At 41.6% G+C, this 21,880-nt stretch overlaps 1 protein-coding gene across 1 annotated transcript in view; it reads right to left on the bottom strand.

Annotated features, from left to right (window-relative positions):
• LOC118698106 (potassium voltage-gated channel subfamily KQT member 1-like) overlaps nt 1-21,880 on the bottom strand; it is a 411,246-nt gene that overhangs the window by 156,421 nt on the left and 232,945 nt on the right. Inside the window, exon 16 of the mRNA XM_054514922.1 lies at nt 17,587-17,648. Coding sequence (XP_054370897.1) covers nt 17,587-17,648 — 62 coding nt within the window. The remainder of the gene's footprint in view (nt 1-17,586; nt 17,649-21,880) is intronic.

Below are 21,880 nucleotides of genomic sequence, written 5' to 3'. Positions count from 1 at the left end.
ATGGTCAGGAAAGGGGCTAAGGTGGAGTTGCAATAAACCCCCTGGAAAACATGGAAGATAATTCTGTATGGAAGATACTGCTGGAAGGTAATTTTGCTGTTTGCAGCAATCTTTTGTGCTCCCTGCCTTCCCCCTCCTTGGAGAGCAAACAACACAGGTGCAGCACAAGGGCTGGCTGAGCTGTGGCCCCTCCAGGAGCTGGGGGGTCATTTGGGAATGAGGAACAGTGGAAAACAGCAGCAGAGCTGCCAGGAATCAGCTCAGAGGCTTCTCATGTTGCACACTCAGTTACACCGAGACCTGTCCCTGCATATCAGGGATGCAGAGGAACCCAGATTTTTGCACAGAAAAACCACCCTAAAGCTTTACCACTGAAGCTGTTTCAGTGTTGATGCTTTGGAGACATTTCCCCCCTTCCTGTACTCTTTCCTGGAGCTGGAAGATCAAAAGGTACAGTAAAGTTGCAAAGGAAGTTTGTGCAAATTCTCTCAAAGTGATCCACACACATTATATTGCCACATTACTGAATACTGGACCTGAAGCTTTTTTTTTTTCATCTGTATAAACCTGGCTAAAAACAGATTTGCCTTTTTATGGTCTTTTAATTCAGACACTTGCTCTGACAGAACAGGGAAAATTCCTATTTTGCCTTTCAATGCCATCCTTGTTGTGCATTGGGGATCAAGAGGAATGTTCAGAATAAATGTGTTGTTGAAGGAAGTGAATGAAAGCCCTGCTAAGAGATTCATATTTTCCAAGAGAAAAAAGAAAAAAAAAAAGGAAAACAAGACAAAAAAATCTCCTACACAGGCAACTAAAAAGACAAGCTTATGGAATTCTGAGGCAGAAACCATGAATGGAGGGGAAACCCATTCAGAACCAAGAAATCCAAGTCAGAAGAGCTGAGCTCTGCTCTGCTCCCAATCTATTTAAATGACAAAATCATGTGCAGGCCAAAGTCTGCAGGAGAGTACACCTGTGTTGCCATAAACTTGTAAGTAAGTGCAGAGAATTTCCTGCTTTGCTCTTGGAAACCCTCTCATTTGTCAGCTAGAGAGCACACGGGAGGTTTGTTTCCTTTCCTCCCAGTCTTATGTGGGATTTGGTTGAGGTATGTACAAAATTTTCCAGGCTCTTTACACCAGAAGTCTTTGACCAAGTGCCCACTAACTCCCTTAGTATAAAATGATTCCCCTTCCTATAGATATCTTGAATTTGCTGAGGTTTTTCCCTGCCTGTTACCAGACCTTCTGGAGATTGCCTGTCATCTGGGAGAGACTGGCATGGACACTGTCAGGAGAGGTATTAAACATCTCTAGAACTGCAGGGATTGTAATTTTTAAACAGGACTGTGTTCAAAAAATCTGTGGAGGTTTTCAATGGAATATTATTTTTCTTTCCATACTGGATGATTGCAATAGAATTATAATGTTCCCACACATGCACAAATAAAATCATCAGCTTTGTACCTCCTCCTGAGCCTGAATGAAATGACACATTTTATGGGAAGCACATGAAAGAAAATTTTAGCATTTATTCTTGATGTGAATTCAGTAGTTGAATGAAAAGAGTTGAGAGTTGATACCTTTGCTGAGCTGTCAAAAAACCCCCCAAAAAACACAACCCCACCACAAAAACCAAGCCTTCCCCCCTTCTGGTCCATTTCTTCATATCACTATTAAAAATCCATCTGGACCCCAGCCTTTTTAACCAAAAAGCAAGATGAATAATAATGGTAAATCTAAACCTACCCCAAACCATCAAGAAATAAACAAATACAATGCCACCACCATGCCCATAATGTTGACCCCAAAAGGGGAAAGGGGCAGAAGGAATTGAGGTGCTACTAATGCTGTGAGAGGCAACCTGCTCAAGCACTATTTCAGCTGCATGCAGCTATGAAAGGGAAAAAAAGGGAATGAAATACAAAAAGGGAGGGAATAATCTTCTGAATAAGATGTTAAATAATCCACATTAATCAAACACTGTAATATCTTCACACAGAGACATGCTGTCTGACAAGAAGGCCCTTTTAAGCAAGTAAAAACAGAGGGGAAAAAAATATCAAAAGATCTGCTGCATATTTTTTTCCAGTTTATTTTTCCCCTTTTCTTCCCTGCACCAACAATTTTAAAGAGGCCAAAGATATTCCAAGTGAAATGTCACCATTCTTACAAGCTTAAATAAACTATTTATTAGCAGCAGACTAAGTACTCTGAAGAAATTTATTTGCCCTGGCAACAATATTTATAAATGACCTATGAAATATTATAACATTGTAGCAGCAGCAGCAGCCTTGCAGTTGCCTGTGAGGATCCAGTTCCAGTCAGCACAAGTGCATTTAGAGGGAATATTTAGGGAAATATTTCTGCAGTGCAGCATGCAGGCAGCACTTGGGAGAAGATGAAAAGCCCACGAGCACAATCTTTTCTTTGACACTGGCAATAAATAAATATAGAAGCAATAAATAAATAAATCACTCAGTTCCAGCAGCCCTTTTTTTACAGTGCCCATCAATGGAGTGTGTGCTGCTTGTCCAAGAGAGGTCTAAATGGAACAGGGAGCTGAGATCCTCAGCCACAGCCCCACGGGGCTCCCCGAGGGGAACACAGGTCCCCATTGAGCCAGGGGCACACGGGCTGCTCTTTACGGGGCTTTTTCTGACCAAAACACCCAACAGAAACCCAGCAATTAGGTATTCCAAACACAACTGCTATTTTGAGAACAACAAACTTCATTAATGCCTTGGGGGGGAGAGGGTGGAGAGGGTTGAGAAGTTAAATGCATGTGCGCACACAAAGGTGTAAAATTCAGACTATTTAAATGCTAATAAATACTGTTGAGCACTCGTTCCCCCCGTTCCCCCAGTGACAGAGAAGCCCAAATCTATTTGGCTTTGCACTACAAAGCTGTTTTATAAAATAGCCTGAATTGGTGATATTTGTCCTCCAACACAAGACAGATCAGAAAAAAAAGGAGAGAAAAAAGAGGAAATAAAAGAGATTATTAATTACAAAACTGGATACTACTTCCTCAGGTCAAGATGGCAGTTTTGACCATGGAGGGAAACATGAATCAAGGACTTCAGGGTTAGGTTTCTTGAGTATTTTCAGTTCAAGTCTTACTTGATTTGTTGGGTTTTCTTTTTTTAGTAAACGAGTCAACACACGAACAACAAAAGGGTTTTTTTCCCCCCAGTATCAGGTATGTCTCAGGGAAAAGTCAATAGAATCTGCAGATATAAAAAACCAGCTTCTTGTATGTCCATCTTTGTTTTCACTGAGGAACCAGTTAGGAGAACTAGTGGCACGAACACAAACGTCTCCTTGGGATTTAAACACAGAAGTCCTCATTTGGAAGATCAACAGATGGCATGAAGAGCACATCTACCAAAAACATTGCAAGACTGACACAATGATTCAAAAAGCCCCCAAATCCCAGCATTTTGGTGCTCTATCATAGGCTATCACACTGATGCAGTAGACTTCAGTTGCATCAGTTTAAGTTTCCTAAATGTCCTTAATTGTTTACTTGGATTTTTTTTTTTCCCCTAACTGACCCCTAAATCTTTGCACACCAAATCTGAACGTGCTCAAGGCAGAAAGCCCTGCTGAGATGTGGTCAGGAGCAGGTCCCAACAATGCACAAGGCGCAGGGCGTGTCACGATTTTCATCTTGACAAGAACATCGAGCCTGAGCTCATCTAGGGAGTGGTCCTGGACAAGAACCTCCACTAACTTGGCCAGGGTTTCCTGTTTATAACCGAATAAGGTGTCTTTTGTGCCTAGTTTGCAAAACAAGCAGGGCACTACCCACTGCTGATCCTTAACTTCTGCTTCCCAGAAAGACTTCTCACAGCGCACAGCCATCTCTGCTTCTCAGGGTGTTTGTCAGGCTCATGGGACTGTATGAAGGTGGGTACAGAAGAGTGGGTTTTTTTCCCTCCTCAAAAGTAATGAGAATTCAGAATAGTGGGACTGCCTACAAAATTTCCTTGGGATTCTCCTTAGGAGTCCACTTGTGCTGCAGCCCTGTGAGCATTTAGGATTTTTTCTCTGTAAGGTCCAGGTGACATAGCCACGATTTAGACTATGGGACATCCCTGTGAGCTGAGGAGCACCCCAGCTGCAGAGGAGGTGTGTTATGAACCTGTAAACCATGCCATGGCAGGTTCCTGCAGCCCAGCTGTGTGCTGGGGGAATGGGGAGCACATAGGACAGGGGGAACACAGTGTGGCTCCATGCACCTCCATGTCCTCACCTGCAGGGCAGCACCATGGCCTTTCTCCTGAGACTTGTCAAACACAGAGGGCAGCAGCCCAGGGTTTAGAGATCACACCAAATCCAGTACCTGGAGCTCAAATCAACTCTAGAAATGATCAAGACTCAGGCCAGGGGTGTGAACATAAGGCTCAAGGATCCAGCTCAGTATGTGTGGGACTGGAGAGGCCTCTCTTCAGGCCACACTGAGGGACACTCATTGAAACAGCAAAGTTCTATTTGCTCTGGAAAACAACAGGCTAAATAAATTTTGCTAAATAAATTTCAGCAGATTAACAGTATTCCCTTCTCAGCTTTATCATCAAGACATTATATTTTCCATACTTCCTTCTTGCTCTTCCCTGCTCCCCCCACTGGTGTTCCCTTGCTCCCTGGTCTTTGTGTAGGGGCTGGGTGCAGCTCAGAGCTCCACGTGTGCCCTGACAATGATGAAATGAGAATCAGGAACCGAGGCTGACACATTAAAAGGTGCAACACAAGATATATTCTGTTCCTTGCTGAATCCAACTTGGTCCACTCTGCCTGCTTATTCTAGTTAAATGCACATGTCAACATATAAAAAGTTATTTCAGACTGCAGCATTTGGTTCCCCGAGCCAAGCCAAATGAACACAGGAATAGCAACAGTACACACGCCAAGGAAAATGAATTTTTTTTTTCCTCCTACTGTGACATTTTTGAAGGCAGCCAATTATACATTAAAAACATCATGAATGAGCAGTGTAATTTTGGAACCATAGCTTAAAGTGAAGTATTCCTTTAAGTATGAAATTAATATAATCATGACATTTTAATAGTTTTTCATGGTCCTGCATTCTCCTACAAGGACTCACTCTAAGTAAACCTATATGCTATATAAAAAGACCACAATAATCTTTTCCCACTAGTAAAATTGCTACTCTTATGAGTGCTACATATATAGGAATTTTTGCATACATAAACATGGTGTGGTCACTTGTGGGATCTATAGATTACATTGGGGGCATATTAAGGGAGTAATGCATGTGCCAAATTTGTTGGCGTGTTTTATAGTGTCTAGATTTTTCTATCCTGTGCTATTTTGTACATTTCCTGCCCTGACATAAATGACCTCATTAACAAGAAATTCTATTAAGTATACAGAGGGTTTTTTTTTTATTTCAAACCCTGAACTTTGCTGGCTACAGCTTATTTTTATTTTGTGACCTCCCTTTGTATGTATAGTCTTGGAGGAGGAGAAAGAGGAGGAAAAAAATAATAAAATGAAACAAAATTGTGCTCACACAAGGGAGTTTTCTACTGAATGACATAACCTGGTGCTCCAGGCTGAGCTATGGTCAGCCTGCTCTACCAGCCAGTAAAATTAAGTAAATTCAGAGAAGATATTTTGGGGATTGAAATTTGCCTTCCAAATACAAGCAGTGGGTTTTTGCCTTCCAAGCCAAAGAAGGAAATCACACAGCAGCATATGGAGTACTCTATTCCCCACATATTTAAGTTGTGTTAGCTTTACAGCAGTTCCTGTCACAATTCAGTATCTTACCCCCCAAGAAGACATGTTTTACACAGGATCAGAAGTCTACTTTTGCAATCCCACCTCAGGGTAAAACTCATTGGGACTCCAGGATCTGACACCCTTGCAGTGATCCCTGCAAGGGATCAGTAATAGCCCCTCTAGCTGGGGCTAGAAATAAATTTGTTCTGAACATCAGACATACTGTTTTCTTTTGGAGTTTTTTCCCTCTGGATAGTGAGTTCAGAATGTGCTACAGTAGGAGAGCTGAGAGTACCTAGCAAAAGCTCCAGTCAGAAGTAACTGCAATATTCAGTACTTCTAGAGCAATCTAAGTTCTTTGTAGACTCTAAAAAATGGAGGCTGGAATGCATCAAATGTAAAAAGTAGCCATAAAAAAAAGATGAGGATGCAAAAACTACAAAGAATCAGCCAGAGCTCTATATGTTTACTGCAAACACAGTTACCACAATCCAGTACACCAAAAACCTGCTGCCTAAGGCACAGGCATGCAAGGCTGCAAGACCAGACTCCAGCGACACCTGAAGCAGATTCTGAGCTCAGGCTCCAAAATCCTCCAAGAAAATTGAATTTGTTTGCCACTTCCACATCCAGCAAGAATGACTTCTTGTTTCACCTCCACCCTTCTCCTCTGTCAAGCTGCCTTTTCCCAAGCTCCTGCTCCTGCCCTGGCCTCACCTCCCAGCCATCTCTGCTACCCTGGGGCGGCTGCCCACTGATTTAATGATGAGGGTGAATGGAGAGGTCAGAGCTAAGGGGGGCACAGAAATGTGTGTCCTGAGGGCACTGCTGTGGCCTTGCCTACCCAGCCCTTCATTTCTGAAGATGGATATCCCATTTAAATGGTAATCATAAATATGGCTTTATGGTGAGCATACTCTTTGGCTATAGTCCTGCCCTTTGAAAAATTATTTCTAACTGGCTTGCCCAGATTAATTAGGTATGTAAAGTGGTGCTGGGAAAAAACTCCAGGGCTTCAGTTCCTGGGTACTCATCAAGGACATTCCTCTTTCTATGGCACTACAGAACTTTTTTATCAGAGTGGAGAAAGCACTGCACAAAGGTAGAAATGCTGTCTGCATGGCACCCACTCAATCTTGGTATGAGTTCCAGGCTCAGCCTGCCACAGGCAAGACTAGCTGCTGGTGGCTTCAAGAAACTCTGCAGACACCTATGGTGACAATAAGCTGTGCAAAGCTGCCCAGCCCTCAGAAGGCAGTAACAAAACTGACATTAACAGGCAGCTTGTGGTAAGGCTGAGGAGGAAAGTTAAAGAGGTTGAAGTGTTTTGAGCTGCTGTGAAAGAACGTGGGCTTCTGCTGCCTCCTAGGGTATGTCCTGATGGCAGAGCTTGGGAGAGACCTGAACTCCTGCAAAACTTCCCCAGGGCAGGGAAGGTGCCAATGGGTTTATGAGGGCAGAGAGGCCAGGATGGTCTAGTTCTGAGCATTGACCTGGTCTTTCAGCTGCTTTTTCTGCCTCCCCTGGATAGTGTGTAAGAATATAAACCAGAGTCTGCAACAGCTACTTACAGTCAGTACGATTAAAATGCCTTAATAAGCCTAACATTTTAAATACACACTCTGCATTTCATGTTCATCCTCTTCCTTTTGGGAGTTTTGAGGCTTCAGCATTTCTGTTTTTCATGGGTATGTCCACAGCAAGGGCTAGAAGTAATTGATTTTAAGAATTCTCACTGTTGAGGAACACATCTGGTGCAGGTAGCTGGTCTGGCGAGCTGCAGATGGAAATGCAGGCTGAGATGCAGATTTAAATGCAGGCTGAAGTACAGGCTGAGCTCTGGGTGGGAGCCCAGGACAAGAGGATGAACTGCTGACCTTTGGGGTGACAAAGGGCACAAAGGCAGGTGACAGCCAGCCAGGTGAATGGACACTGAGACACAGCAGCAGCTGGCAATTGCCGACCTTTTGGACAACAAGGGCGATGGAAACAAGTGATGGCAGCGAGGTGGATGGACACGGAGATGGGCACTGGCCACAGGGAGACTGTGATGGGATAAAATCCCAGGGGTTCCTCTGCTGGGGTCCCTCCTTGGAGGCAGCAGCTTGGGCTGTTTCTGTGTCACTGCCCCAGGAAGAAGTGGCTTTATGGAATGAGGCATCTGGGACTCTGCCACCTCTGCCATGGCAAAGCTGGTGGGATGTGAGTGGGGGGTGTGGGGAGCCAGGCCAAGGAAGGGCCTTCAGCCCCAGAAAGTCTTCCAGAGGGAATGGCCTGACTGGGGAGTTTCCTTAACATCCCATAACTGCACCACTCCAAATGCAGAAGCCTTAAGAAACGTGCAGAGTAGTAGGAGACTTGTGATAATATTGCTGATAATCTCTGCAATCTCTACTCCTGAAGAGCAAAGGCAGCTGTGTGAGCCAGATCCTCAGTCCAGAGGGAGATCTGGTCAGACACCTAACCTGACTGGCAGCAACAGCCTAGCCCTGTACTATCCCACATTTCACATTACACTGTTTTGGCTCTATTCCACACCTGTTAAAGTTGCTTTATATGCCTTGCTGTATCTTTCACCTCTCGAAAAACAGTTCTTTTTAAGTCAGTTATAGCCTCCTATTTTTCTTAGTGTTTTTCAGAAGAGAAAATGTGACTGAATTTTCAGTATTTCTAGTTGTCAGGTTTTGAAAACACTGAGGCCACGTGTGCCATCTAACTGTGGGCTGTAGGTCTCAGAAACAATAAAGACCGGCCAGTTTGGTCCTTGATGATACCTCCTAAGCCAGAGAAAGCAGGGGAGATCTGATCTCTACCTACAGCTACAGGAGGGGACAGCTGGAAGGAGTCGGGCTCTGCCCTCAGGGAACAAGGGACAAGAGGAAACAGCTCAAGCTGTGCCAGGGGAGGTTCAGGTTGGACATCAGGGAGATTTCTTCCTGGAAAGGTTGGTAAAGCCTTGGAAGGGGCTGCCCAGGGCAGTGGTGAAGTCCCCATCCCTGGAGGTGTCTCAGAAGGCCTGGATAGGGCATTCAGTGCTCTGGGCTGGGTGACAAGGCTGGGATCTGGCGCAGGTTGGACTCAATGATTGTGGAGGTTTTTTCCAAGGTAAATGACTCTGTGATTCTGTGACAGCTTGTCAGCACATCTGTAGCGTTCATTTGTCCATCCACAGCTTGCCCAGCACTCCTGGAGCAGTGTGCTAGACCCACAGCAGGGATGGTGGATGCTGCAGTGACTACACCTCCTCTTGAGGTCCCCTGCAAGATGAACTACCCTGTGCTCCCAAGGCATCTTATGGCATCACAGCCACTGAACTCAGGATGCTGGCTCTGGCCTGATGTCACAACACACAGTTTATTTTATGGCCATTTTAGCCTGGAAAAACCACTCCCTCATAAAGAAGAAAAGCACAGTTCTTCAAATACAATGCCATGAACAAACCCCTGGGTAAAGTGCTCAGTGATTTAGTAATATTCAGTTGTATTCTGACACTGCATAAAAATTCAAAACTCGAGGATGGAGCCTGTACCAAGCTAAGCATTGTCCCCACATGACCAGAAGAGATCTGAGATGCTCTGCACCACCTCTCCCTCTTATGCTCAAACCCACTGCTCCTGGTCTCAAAGGACTGCAGTGTGTAACAGACACATTGGCTAACATGTGCTTGATTCAAACACTGCAGAACACCCAAACTTCTCAACAGGAAATATGTGATTTTACTTTATCTACACTATTTACTAGTAGGAAAAGTAATGATGCTGTAGAAATATGTATTACTGGCCTGCTTGCTTTTTTCCTGCTCCATAAAATTCAAAGCTATGCATTGAAAAGGACAAGTTGGTGGTAAATACAGGGGAAAAAAAGACTATGTCAGTTTTTCACTCCCTCACATCATAAGCCTTTATATGCAGTCCTATATATGAATTTTCTGTTGAGCGAAAGTTCTCTTCCCTAGATGCAGCCAATACATCAGGGAATGCCACATTACTGCCGTGACTTGGTGAGTTTTTTCTGGTTTTAATTTTTCTTTGACAGAGTGCTGTCATCCTGTAACTTGCCTTGCACAGCACTGCTCTTCATATTGCTTCTTACATATAATCCATTGCAAACACCCAGAGACCAGTTATAGCAAATTAGGCTTGAATTAGTCCATCCCTCAGCTGCCATCAGTGGATGAATAGCTCAAGGATTAAACAGATGCTTGCTCTGATTCAGCACCACAGCTCTTGCATGAAGCAGAAATCCAACTGTTAGTCTGGGAACTATTTGAATAGTAAAAATCTGGTTTTTTTTTTTTTGTTGTTTTTTTTTTTTTGAGTGTACTTTCCCTGATCAAGATGAATTAGATGTCAATATTACATGGCATTCAAATAGCATTAAAATTGCCCTGTAAAATACTGATCTGAAAAAGGAAAATATTTTTTTTTTCCTATAAGAAAATTTATCTGTGTTCTCTATGAATTCTTCATGATGTTGGAACATCTTTAATTCAATCATAAAAATGAATTAGAAATAAACCTGTTCAACTGAAATGCTCAGAAAATCAAGAGTATTTCACCCCAATCCTCACTTTCAGAAAGTCGTTCTGAAGTGGAAAACTGGAAACACTTTCCTTCAGTGCATGATTTAAAACACATGAATGTGACACTTTCTCAAAAAAATGTTCCATTGGAAACAAATTGTCATTTTCAGATGGAGAAACATTCCAAACAAATATTCTCAACCTGTCTGTAGGAAGGGTAGCACTTGCAGTGCACAGGCATAACTACAGAGAACAGCTACAGAATACATTTTTGAATAAAGCTTTCTAAATGAAATTGTTTAGCATCTGTAATAATTGGAGGTTGCAGAAAGTGTTCAAATGATTTTTTTTTTCCATCAGATAATAGCAGATTTTTAAACACTGCAACACTGCTCATAAGAAAAGGCAGGCTTAATGCATTTACACTCTTTTTTTCCAAGAGGATTGGTACAATACTCCAGTTTCACATTGCTAATCAAAGACATTTTGATTTGGGGCCCAGGATCATGTAGAACATTATGTTTATTTAGAATAACCTATCAAAAATGTAAAAAAGCAGATGCAAAATACTTGGAGGTGATCTGATTTTTGTTATTCTTTGGACATTTAGGTGAAAGGTCTTAATGGGAGGATCAGACTTTTTAAAAAAATAAGGTCAAAATCTCGAAAATACTCTAAAAGTATTTTTTTTTCACCCAATAATAGTAAATAAATTACTTTGTTGCATCATAAGCAGCAGAACCAGCAGAGCTGTGACTCCTCTCCATTTGTGGCTGGACTTTCTGGCGCCTGAGAAGAGCCACACTCACAGTGCAGTCTGTTCTGGGAGCAGGGGGATTTCCAGAGTGTCTGTCCTCTAACAGGCACTGATTTTCTCTAAAACTCACAGGAAATCACTATCTCCAAGCTCAGGGCCCTTTTCTCTGTGTAGGTCAAAGCCAGTTGTGGTGCTGGGAAGGTTTTTGTGGAGGACAGGAAGGCATGGACAGGGCCCATCATCTACAGCCTTCTCTGCCAGCCCCGCTATTTCCAGGACCTTTTCCCTGCAGGTTAAACAGCTGGATGCCTCAATATTGACTAGATTCCCAATGGATTAGATTCCCAATGTTCTAACAGTTCCCTTCTGTGGTATTTCCCAGCAGCCCTAAGTCACTGTGGTGTTTTTCTCTCCCTCAGTGCTCACAGTTACTCCATGTGCTCTTCTCCAGGAGCACTTGTTCTTCTGCGACTCTCTGTTTTTCTTACTAAAGAGAAGCTTTGAATCCAGCTGATTCCAGCTGCTTTGCCACATCTGGCTGTGAAACTCCTGCCCTGCATGCTCCAAGGTGTCCTGGGCAGCAAATTCCTGGGGAATTTGCTCCCACCAATGAAGTTTCAGCCAAGAGAGCAGAGAAGCAACAAGACTGCACCAAGTGCCTAATCAGAGCAATCCTTGAGACTGCTCTAAATGAGATCAAACTGTTGGGGCTGGATCCCAGTCAGTGCAATCCCTGGGGAGCAGACACTGCCATCTGCACACTCATTTATTGGGCTTTGGAATTATTTAACATTTGATTTATGGTGGTGAATTGCCTTCTGGCAAACGTTCACTATGCAAAACTCTCTGTTCCCTCACCCATTAAAAATCAGGGCCTGATCCATGTGAAAGCTTCCCGATGAGTTCACTACGTTTTGGATCAGGCCTCTGGGTCCCAAGACTGGCAGATAATATCCCATTTCTGTCCAATTTTCTTGCTCAAATTTAGAAGAAGCTCAAGTGTTTTCCATCAATGTTTTTATGTTTACTTTTGGGAGAATCCTCACAGTGGGTCAGGTTACTGTGATATAGAAAGGATGACCCACTCTGACATACAAATTTCCCAAAGGATCTCAGCCTGAGGCAGACATCTGCCTCTGAGAATTTCAGCCCAGATGGCTGGAGTTTGGCAAAGATGGAAGGAACTGAAAATAGAGCTCTGTAATGGAAAGTGGTGTAGAACCTTAATAATAGGAGGGTGCTACCAAATACCACATATGATAAAGCTCCACAACAAAAAACATAAGGGAAGCATTGAGGGAGGATTCTTTCCATTATGCCTCAGAATTTATGATCTATCTCTTCTCTGACTTGAAAGGGCATCAGAGTTAGCTCTTATTTTTGCCTGATCCTCCAGAAATTACCATCAAAACCAGGCAGCTCAAACACAGCCTTTCCCTCTCAGCTGTACTGAACAAGGTTTATCTGAGAAGCATAAGCCCATCCCAGAGAGTCAGAAGAAGTCGGGACTACAATAGTTCATCTCTGCACTGAGGAGTCAGTAGCAGACTAGAAAAGTTGTGTGGCTGAGATCTCAGCAGTTAAATTTTCATTACTTGGTTTGAAGATTAAAAGCCCATCTTGATGTTTCAGTTACAAGAACACAATTTCAGTTCTACAATACCCAGCATACCACAAAGATTCCCTTAGTCATAATAGGTGAAAACATGATTTCACTCAGATTAATTCTGAAATGTTTGAGTCCCTATTTCTGTTTTCACCTCATCTCTGTGAATTCACTCTTGATGAGCAGGATGTGAACACAGGAGCTGGAATCTTGTTAAAGCCATTTAAGAAGTTTGCTGCCATTTACACCTGCATAAATCCTGAGTAACTTCACTGGCATAAATGGAAGCACAATTTGGCTTGAAGCATCAGGGCTTTAGTTTTTTCTTACTTTTTTTTTTTTTTTAATTCAGCAACAGATTAAAAATAAAACTCTAATGACATCATGCTTATGGCACAGAGTCAATGGATTTATGCTGGACTGCTCCAGAGTAAATGAGATAAGGCTTTGACCTAAGAAAATCCACACAACACCCATCTGCAAGCAGCCTGCTGAAAAGCTTTCTGTTATGGAATTACTCCATCTTTAAGGAACTGGGGGCAAACAACCCACAAACACCTTGGTTCCAAAACCTAGTTTTGTTAACAAAGGGGTTTATTTCAGACATATTCTTGAAACCTCAAAAGCGTAGCATGCTCATATTGCAACTGACTCATCGTGCACAAATTTTTGGCTTTTGTTTTTCTTCTTTGTTCATTTTTTTTAAAATGCATTTTAGTTATGCCCATCACCCCACTCACAAATTAAGGGTTTAGAATGGAAATTCTTACCAGCTTTTCATGCTGGTGGTGCTTGCAGGCACTGCCATGATAAATAATTTACTATTTAATGACTCCTGATGTAATCACAGCAGGAATCAGGTTCACCAACATCCATCTCTCCATTGTTACCACTCTTCTCTGAGCCCATCCTTTTAGCTCCCAACTCAAGTTGTGTTTAAATTGGTAAAGAGAGAGTTTACTGCCACAATCCAACCTCTACATTTGTTTATGTTGGATGACATTTTTGTCCTGGCTCGCATTACTCAGATGGATAAAACTCAGAAGGGTTTGCTTTATTGCCCTGTTTTCTCTTAGTGTTCCTGCATTTTTTAAATGCTACCAAATGGTTGCTTTTGGCTCCCAGCATTATCACATGTTGTCTATAAGCATGGAAATAGTTATGGTAATATGGACGTAAATCATAACTGTAAATACCACATAAAAAAGACTGCCATATAATTATAAAAATACCTAATAGATTTCTTTTTCAAAGACAACACAGCTGTCCTTTCTAACCTTTCATTTGCAGATTCTTTTCTCTCCTGTTTTTATTTATAGGTTGCCGTGCAGTTTGACATAGCACACCATGATTTTTGTTTCTAATTTTGAAAAGAAAAGGAAAAGAAAGAATACCCATTTCATCATAAAGAAGCATTAGTTTACAATTTTGAAAAGAAACTAACGCCAGCTCTAGAACATCATCTTGGAACCAATCTCCCTCTTAATACATTTCAAAAGGATCTGTCAATGGCTACATACCACAATATAAAATTAAACCCTGCCATGGAGCTGAAGGAGGGGTCGGCCAAACGGCACACATCACATGTCGGGAAGGAAGCCCCGTTCTTTCTCCAAACATCTCAGTATTTTTTTTTTTTTTTTTTTTGTGAAAAGAACCACACTAGGTTATTACATTGGCCACAACAAAATAAGAATTTTATGCCCTGCTCAAGGAAAAGCAGGTTGAAAAGTGTTCCAGGCAAACTCCCACAATGCAATGTGCCGTGTCAGTGAGATGAGTGAAGCCCTGCACACTGCTGATGTTGCCAAAAAGGGGTTTGGATTTTTTTTTTTGCCTGAGAGATACCACCATGCATTTTACCTGTTTCTAGTCAGCTTTGCAATGCTTTAAGGAAAAAAGGAGTAGAATTTTTTTTTTTTTTCCTGCTGGAGTTGCACGGTGCTTCATCCTCCACAAACTGGTTCTTACCTCTTCCCTGTTACTTTAAACTTCCATAAGGAGCCTGTTTGGTCACAAAAGAGAGGCTGCAGGCAGTGCTCTCATGCCACATGAATGGAAGGCTGTTATCTTTGTGCCCTTGCAACATTTTTGCCTCAAAGCTTCTTCCTATCACCAAGCAACCCCTTCAGAGACCTGTGCCTCTGCCTTTCTGTACATCAAATGCCATGTTTTTACTGAAATAATAGCAAACCTCTCCAGGGAATGGAGTTCATCTTAACCATCAGAAATGTCTGCTTCCCTCTCCCTCACTTTGCAAAAAGAGTAATCATGGCTTTATGCGGGACAGCACACAGCTCTCAATGGGTTTCTTACACTCTGATTCCCTTCAGGAGAGGCAGCTAAAACAAATGAACTGCAAAATGCTGGTGGGGAAGGTCAGTCTGGACCAGAGGTGTGCCCATTGCTTATTGATACAGCTCATTTAGGCAGATAACATTCTCAAATCCACACTGCATTTTTATCAGTCTGCACCAACTGGCCTTTGTCCAAAAATGTGTCCTTTTATCAGATGTGTCACTCTTTTGGGAGGCTGTCATCACTAGACTGGGTGACTGAATGTTAAAATAATTTCTCCAGGGGGAAGAGGTTGATCCCAAAGGTTTTCTAGTTCCAAGGGGGGGATCATTTTTCACCACCAGCTGGAGCCTGATGTCAGACATGCCCTTGCTTCATTTATTCTCCTCAGAGGTTGAAACTCAGCTTGTCCTTCCTGATTCCAATATTGTTTCACATTTGGACACATAGCATTTGCTACACAGTGAATTGTTAGGGCAGGAGAGCCCATAAGACATGGGAAAATAATTTAGGGGAAGCAGTTTGACAGCAGGATGCAGTAGTTTCTATTGTCCCATTAAAACAGAGATAGCTGGGAACTTAACTTTGTATTCATTATGTAAACAGATGTATTTTAGCCTGATGTGCCAAAAAGATGCAAACACAAAAAGAACCTCAAACAAACCAAAACCCCCAAATTTATGCCACCAAAACCTCAAGCAAACCAACACAACAAATATTTGCCCTTCTTCTGTACCATGTCTACTTACTTAGCAGGGATATGAGACTGAAGCCTTGTACACCTGAAAGAATGGTAATTTGTACTAAAAGATCAAATGCCCTGGGTTTCCTCTGTGTTATTTTACATTTGCACTTTGGTCTGCAATGATTGACTCATCTTAGGAAAACATCTTGACACATTTTTATTCTTTTCTATGTGTTTTCTCCACAACAATAGATAGAGAGAGGGGAAATTCACCAGTTCCCATGCAAAATTTAAAGTTTAATTCTTCAAACAAAAGAGCAGCTTGGTCTTGCCCACTAATGGTTTGAGGTTACACTGACTTTATTTAGACCACGCCTAAATTAAAGGCAGAACACAAGCAGGTATCAGAGATTTCCTGCATCTCCTGTAACATTCCTCTTCTTATGCCAAGATGCCTCTGCAGCCCTCTAAGTCAGGCTTTGAAATAAAATTGATCAAATCCACAGCATATTGTGCTAAAGCTGGACCAAGGCCAGACACACTAAAAACTTTCTCACCTCTTTTCTTCATAAATATGGGGAAGTCAGGAGACCATGAACTGCTACTTCCAGAGGTATTTACAATACCAGCAGCATTTCTCACTCAAAGCACTCCAACTATTATCACAGATACTTTTATTGCTAAATTTCCAATCTGTATTGGGGGTTTCTCTTTATATGCACATTCAAGAAATCTGAATGAAGCTGTGATATGAATTTACAGAATATATAGAGGCCAGAGAGCAATTTATCTCTTTCAAAGTGAGTAAGGCAATCTGAATGAAAGCCATTTTCACTTCGAACAGCTGTGGCTGCACAAGGGATCAATCCACTTTAAAATTAGCTCAGATAATGTCTTTATCTGATAAACTGATTCTCTGACACTGTGCAAGAAAGCTAAAAATGAAAGAAAATCTGTCCTTTGACAGTGCAGTGTCACATATTTCTGATGTTGTCCTAGCAATCATCATTAAAATTTTGATTTTTAATTCTATTAGTTTAATTTCAATTTCTGCTTTTTGGCAAGATGCAAAATTCTTAGGAGTTATGAGAAGTTTCTTTCCTCTTTCCTTCTCACCTCACTTCCCCAGAAAAAAGTGAAAAGAGAATTTGCATGACAAATTTGAGTGAGACAAGGATACAAAGTGGATATGCCAAATTGAAATGGACTTTAGTCTGAGCACCATCACATGCCTCCAGCAAAACCACACTGCTGCTCCTGCCCACTCAAAGTACCCTGCTGGAGGGACATGAACTTTTAGAGGTAGGTAAGAGAGCTGACTAAAACACTGTTAGAGAAATAGAGTCAGAGTTTTGAGAAAATTTGTATTTTTGTTATCACTTGAATGGAAAAAAGCTCTGGAGGATGTTTGGAAGAGGTCTAAGACAATAGAGCCTCACTGAGCTTTGGCCTTTGGGCACACTGCTAAGTAACTCTAATTAGTAACAAAAATGAACATATTCCTGGAGAGAAGACAGTGAGGGAGGGGCAGAAAATGTGCAAAGGTAACTGCACAGGGGGGAAAAATGCAGTAAACATTAAAAAATCTCAGGATTTGTAAACGTGGTGTCAACTGTTGCTAGTCACAAAGATTCCTGACACTAACATTTCTGTTTAATTCATTAATTCTTGTGTGACAAACACCAGCTAGTTCACAGCACTTGTATACAAGGTGTGTGGTTTGACTTCAACTTGAAAGCAGCTCCTTTTACAAACAAGAACCAGGACTGCATAGCAGGTAAATGGTTAATGCTGAAGAACACACACATGAAACTTCATCAACTCCCTCACAAAAATTAGGATATTATTCATTATTATGGAGCCCTGTAATTCTAAAGTAAATCATGCCAAGATACTATCTTGCAGGTCTCTAGATCAGATATCATTGCTCAGAAAAAAAAAAAAAGCAAGCTTTCATGCACTTACCTTATCCTCCAGCCGGATCAGTCTGGCTCCTATACTGTAGTATCCTTTGTCTACCCCTTTTTCTAAAGAAAGAAGAATAAAAATGGGACATTCATTAGGTGGAGTATAAATTCAAACTATGAATTATATCTATGGTATTCAAAGCAAAAAGAAAAAAAAAAGATGGTAATAATAGGGTAGCATAAAATACACGAACATAACAAGAAAGAATTAAACAAGTGAAATAGAATGGCTGGAGAGAAGGGACTTTGTCAGACTGACAAGACTGAGTTAGTCTAAAGGGCAACTTGGACCTTGGTAGAGGTAGTCCGTGGACATGAAGGGGTATAGATGGAGTCTGGAGTAACATTGTTTTGTTGTTTCAGTAGTTGGATGGAATGGGCAGGGTACCTGGGCCCACCTGCTATTTCAAATATTACTGGCCTGAGCAAGGTAAACTTGCTATATATAAAGAAATCAGAATAGTTTTCAACTGGGGCTGCAGGTCTAGGAGGCAGCATATCCAGGGGTTCAAGGGCTAGAGTGGCAGAGATCCATCCATCCATCCATCCATCCATCCATCCATCTGCTCTCTGCAAAGGAGTGACACTGGGAAAAGCTCTTGCATCCTCCTTTTCCCTCCTACTCTTTTTGAGGCCTGCTTAAAGTAAAGCCCAGTTACACATTCCACTGCAAAGGGTGGGATTGGGAGCCAAGAGTGAAAACTGTGGAAAATGGGTCCATTCTTTCAGCTCACAGGATCTATTGCTAAGGAATGCCATAGTTTAGGGGTGTTATGCACAGGAAATGAAGCACAAACCCACACATATTCTGAGTTTTGAGACAACATTCACCAGTTAAACCCACAGTCCAATACAGAAATATCTTACAAGTTGATGTCAATGGAAGTTGGATGTTTTTCTCTACTAAAGTATATTTCCAATACCTGGAGTAATTACTCCTGATTTTTTCATGCATTGCTTCATTTTCATGAGTGCTTAAGGTCTGGTTTTTAAAGCTAACTAAGTCAATTTTTCTGAGGGCATGAGCAAGGCTGAGATATGAAGGAAGGTAGGCTGAGATATGAATTTACACCGTACCAGAGTTCACAGTGAGTGCCTGTGTGTGCTCATCACATTCCTGGATTTCTCAGGGAATCTTACTTGCTTTACCATTTATATTTGCTATGGGATATGTTTAGTGATCTGTTTGCAGCAAAGTTTACCTCAAGGTAACTTGTGCTGCACACATCACAACCCAGAGGAAGACCAGCAAAACAGTGCTGGCAAGAGCAATTTGTGCTTTCCTTCTCCTCCTTTAAAATGTCCTGCACCCTTGGCAGCTCTTTGCAGGCTTAGAAAAGAGAAGTGTTTCCCCAGAGAACCTGCAGGAGCAAATAAAGTCAGGAAAGAAAATGTGGGGCAGACAGTAAGTGACACAGCTTGGCTCATACATGTGTACTCATGTGGCTCATACATCGTTCGCAACCTCAGAAACTTCTTAAAATGTAAGTGGCTGAGGCTCAAGTTTATCTCTGTGTTCATCTCTGCCTAAAATGAAATAGTTGGCTCTGCTGTCTACTTTCTAGTAAATCTGTAAACACATCTTTCAAAGAATATATATCAGAAAAAACCCATGACTTCTAAGATTTCTAAATTGGGATGTGGTCTGAACAGCAGTGGGCAGATAGTGTTTTTGTTTAGGTCTAATCCCAAAAAGTCCCCCAAACCTGAAGAAATACTTCAAAAAGCTTTTTCTTTTTTTAAATAATAAAATAATGATTTCCTCACCAGCTCTAATTCCATCCTTCAGATAATCACCAAGACATTCCAAAGCAAGTTAATAGTGTTTCTTATTTTAGTTATTCCTGTAAGCTGTGTGGAACAAGAAAGAAAATAGGGAGCAGATAAGCAGTAAGAAGCTGCATTGTGGCATGTGGCACTGCCCTAAGATGTGGAAATCAGAAGTGGAAGAAATGATGCACAAGGAGGGAGCTGTGTCTCATGCACCCCTGTGCTGGCACACAGGCTCTGAAAGACACAAAATGCTGTGATCCTCCCCTGTTTCTTATCAGCCTCCATGGGGAACAGCATCCAGCCCTAATTTACAAACATTTCCTTCTCATAGAGACCATCTTTAAGAACAAATGTGGTGTGTGCACTATTCACCAAACACAGGGCTAAGGAGGGAGGGCACAAGTTCAGATAATGTTGCTCCAGCACGCGTGATTTCTATCTCATGTTTTTGTTTCTCTCTTGAGTCTTTTCTAGATAGGCGATTTCAGACTTCCTCCATCATTAGATTGTTTTTACAGAGTTGAAAAGATTGCATGGTCAACTATAAATATGAAATGTCTGAATTTCTCCAGTCTTCACTTTGTAATCCAAACTAACTTCCTTTTAGAATTGAGTTTTTACTCTGTGTTGGGCGCACTAAAACAGAGATCACCTAAGCAATCCTGTAACATTTATGGGAAAGGCACAGAGACAAAGGATGAAAGGAAGCACAATTATTTACAACTGGATGAAAATATATATGGGAAAATTTTATCTCAGAAATAAAAACCAATCAAAAACATCTTGCATCACATGGTCGGTATGATACAAACCCATTATTTTATATACTTAGGTTTGAATCCGAGAAAATACTAGTAAATAAGCAATAGGCATTCTAATTCAGGAGACTGAATATTTGTTAATACAGATTAATAATAATAACATGTATTTATTAATATGGACACTTCTTCCCTGGAAGTCTTTGCCTTCCTGAGTATTCTACTTTCAAACAACACAATCCTATATTAATTTCCAAATATTTTCACAAAGCTGGCCCATCTATTTTCCTAGTGAAGAACAAGATATGCCTCTTACAAAAATAAAAAAAACACCCCAAAAGAAACGAACAATAAAAATAAAAAATAAAACCCAACAAAATATCTCAAACACTTTTTAGGTTTGCTTCACAGCAGTTCAAGAGATAATAATTCTTTCCCTAGATGGAAGCACATGATGTAAATAACATAAACTGATATGAGCAGGAGGAAGAAAGCAAATCAAAGGAGGAATGGCACCTTAATCTTATTTTTTCACACAGTTAGTGTGCTATATTTCATCAGAATATACCAAATTTAAAGGAAAATAATTTTTTTTCCTTTGATTAGGGAAAAGTATTTATGAGGACTCTTAGGACAGTGAATGAATTGCAGAGAGATGGTCTGAAAAAGGTAAAAGCTGGAAACGACTCTGCTTTATAGAGCAAGAGTCCTTCCTTGATTTTTACACAGCTAGAAGGGAGCTAATTCAAAAATCAGATTTTTCTGAAAGCTGTCAGCTTCTTTTAAGCAGAAAATGGGGAATTTGAGCGGATATTCCGGATTGCTGAAGACACCTCAAAACTTTTGTCCTAGATTGTAAGGCAAGATGAATTCTATTTGCCAGCTGTTAGAGGTGTGGCAATTATCTTCTGTTAATTGGGCAGTTTTTTCTTTATCTCTTCTACAACCACTCCCCTCTCTGGGGAGGCATCTGCTGATAACAGGCCATTGAATGTCACTGCATGACTGATAAGAACTACAGCATCCCACTGTGAGATGCTCTACCCAGAGGGAGGAGCCAAGCATTCCCAACTGGATATAATCTGAGATCCTGGGACAGCAAGACAGCTTCTCCACTGGATTTCCCTGAGGAACAGCTGCCTCTTCCACTGGGTCTTCAGAGGAAGACTGCACCTTTCTACAGGATCCCTGCTCCAACAGAACCACACCTGACACTGCAGGAGGGCTGCAGCCACAATTCCAATTGGACTGTTGCCAACACCCTGACCCACAGGGTGTCAGGCTGGGTTCTGACTCTGTCAGTGTTGTTTTGCATTACTGCATTATTTATTTTATCTTTTTATTTTCTTCCCTAATAAAGAACTGTTATTCCTGCTTCCATATTTTTGCCTGAGAGCCCCTTAATTTCAAATTTATAACAATTTGGAGGGAGGGGGTTTACATTTTCCATTTCAGGGGAGGCTCCTGCCTTCCTTAGCAGACACCTGTCTTTCCAAGCCAAGACACCTTTGTAAATGGTATCTCAGAAAGCAGAACAGTCCCCCCAGGAGGCACTGCTGCCTTCTTTTGGCTGGGTGCAAATGCAGCCTTCTGGACCTGAGTTTGCTCCAGCTCTGCCAAAGCTCCATGCAGGGATGATTGTGATGAGCTTATCTGGATTCTTAGGTTTGTAAACTGTGCATGTTGCTGAAAAAGAAGGTCAAGATTGCCCCTTCACACCCCAAAAATAGCAAATAAAGTTGCCTCAGTCATGGCAGCTTT

The sequence above is a fragment of the Molothrus ater genome, chromosome 5 (genome assembly GCF_012460135.2).
Source record: "Molothrus ater isolate BHLD 08-10-18 breed brown headed cowbird chromosome 5, BPBGC_Mater_1.1, whole genome shotgun sequence".
NCBI classification, from domain to species: Eukaryota; Metazoa; Chordata; class Aves; order Passeriformes; family Icteridae; genus Molothrus; species Molothrus ater.
This window is presented reverse-complemented; position numbering and strand designations above follow the sequence as displayed.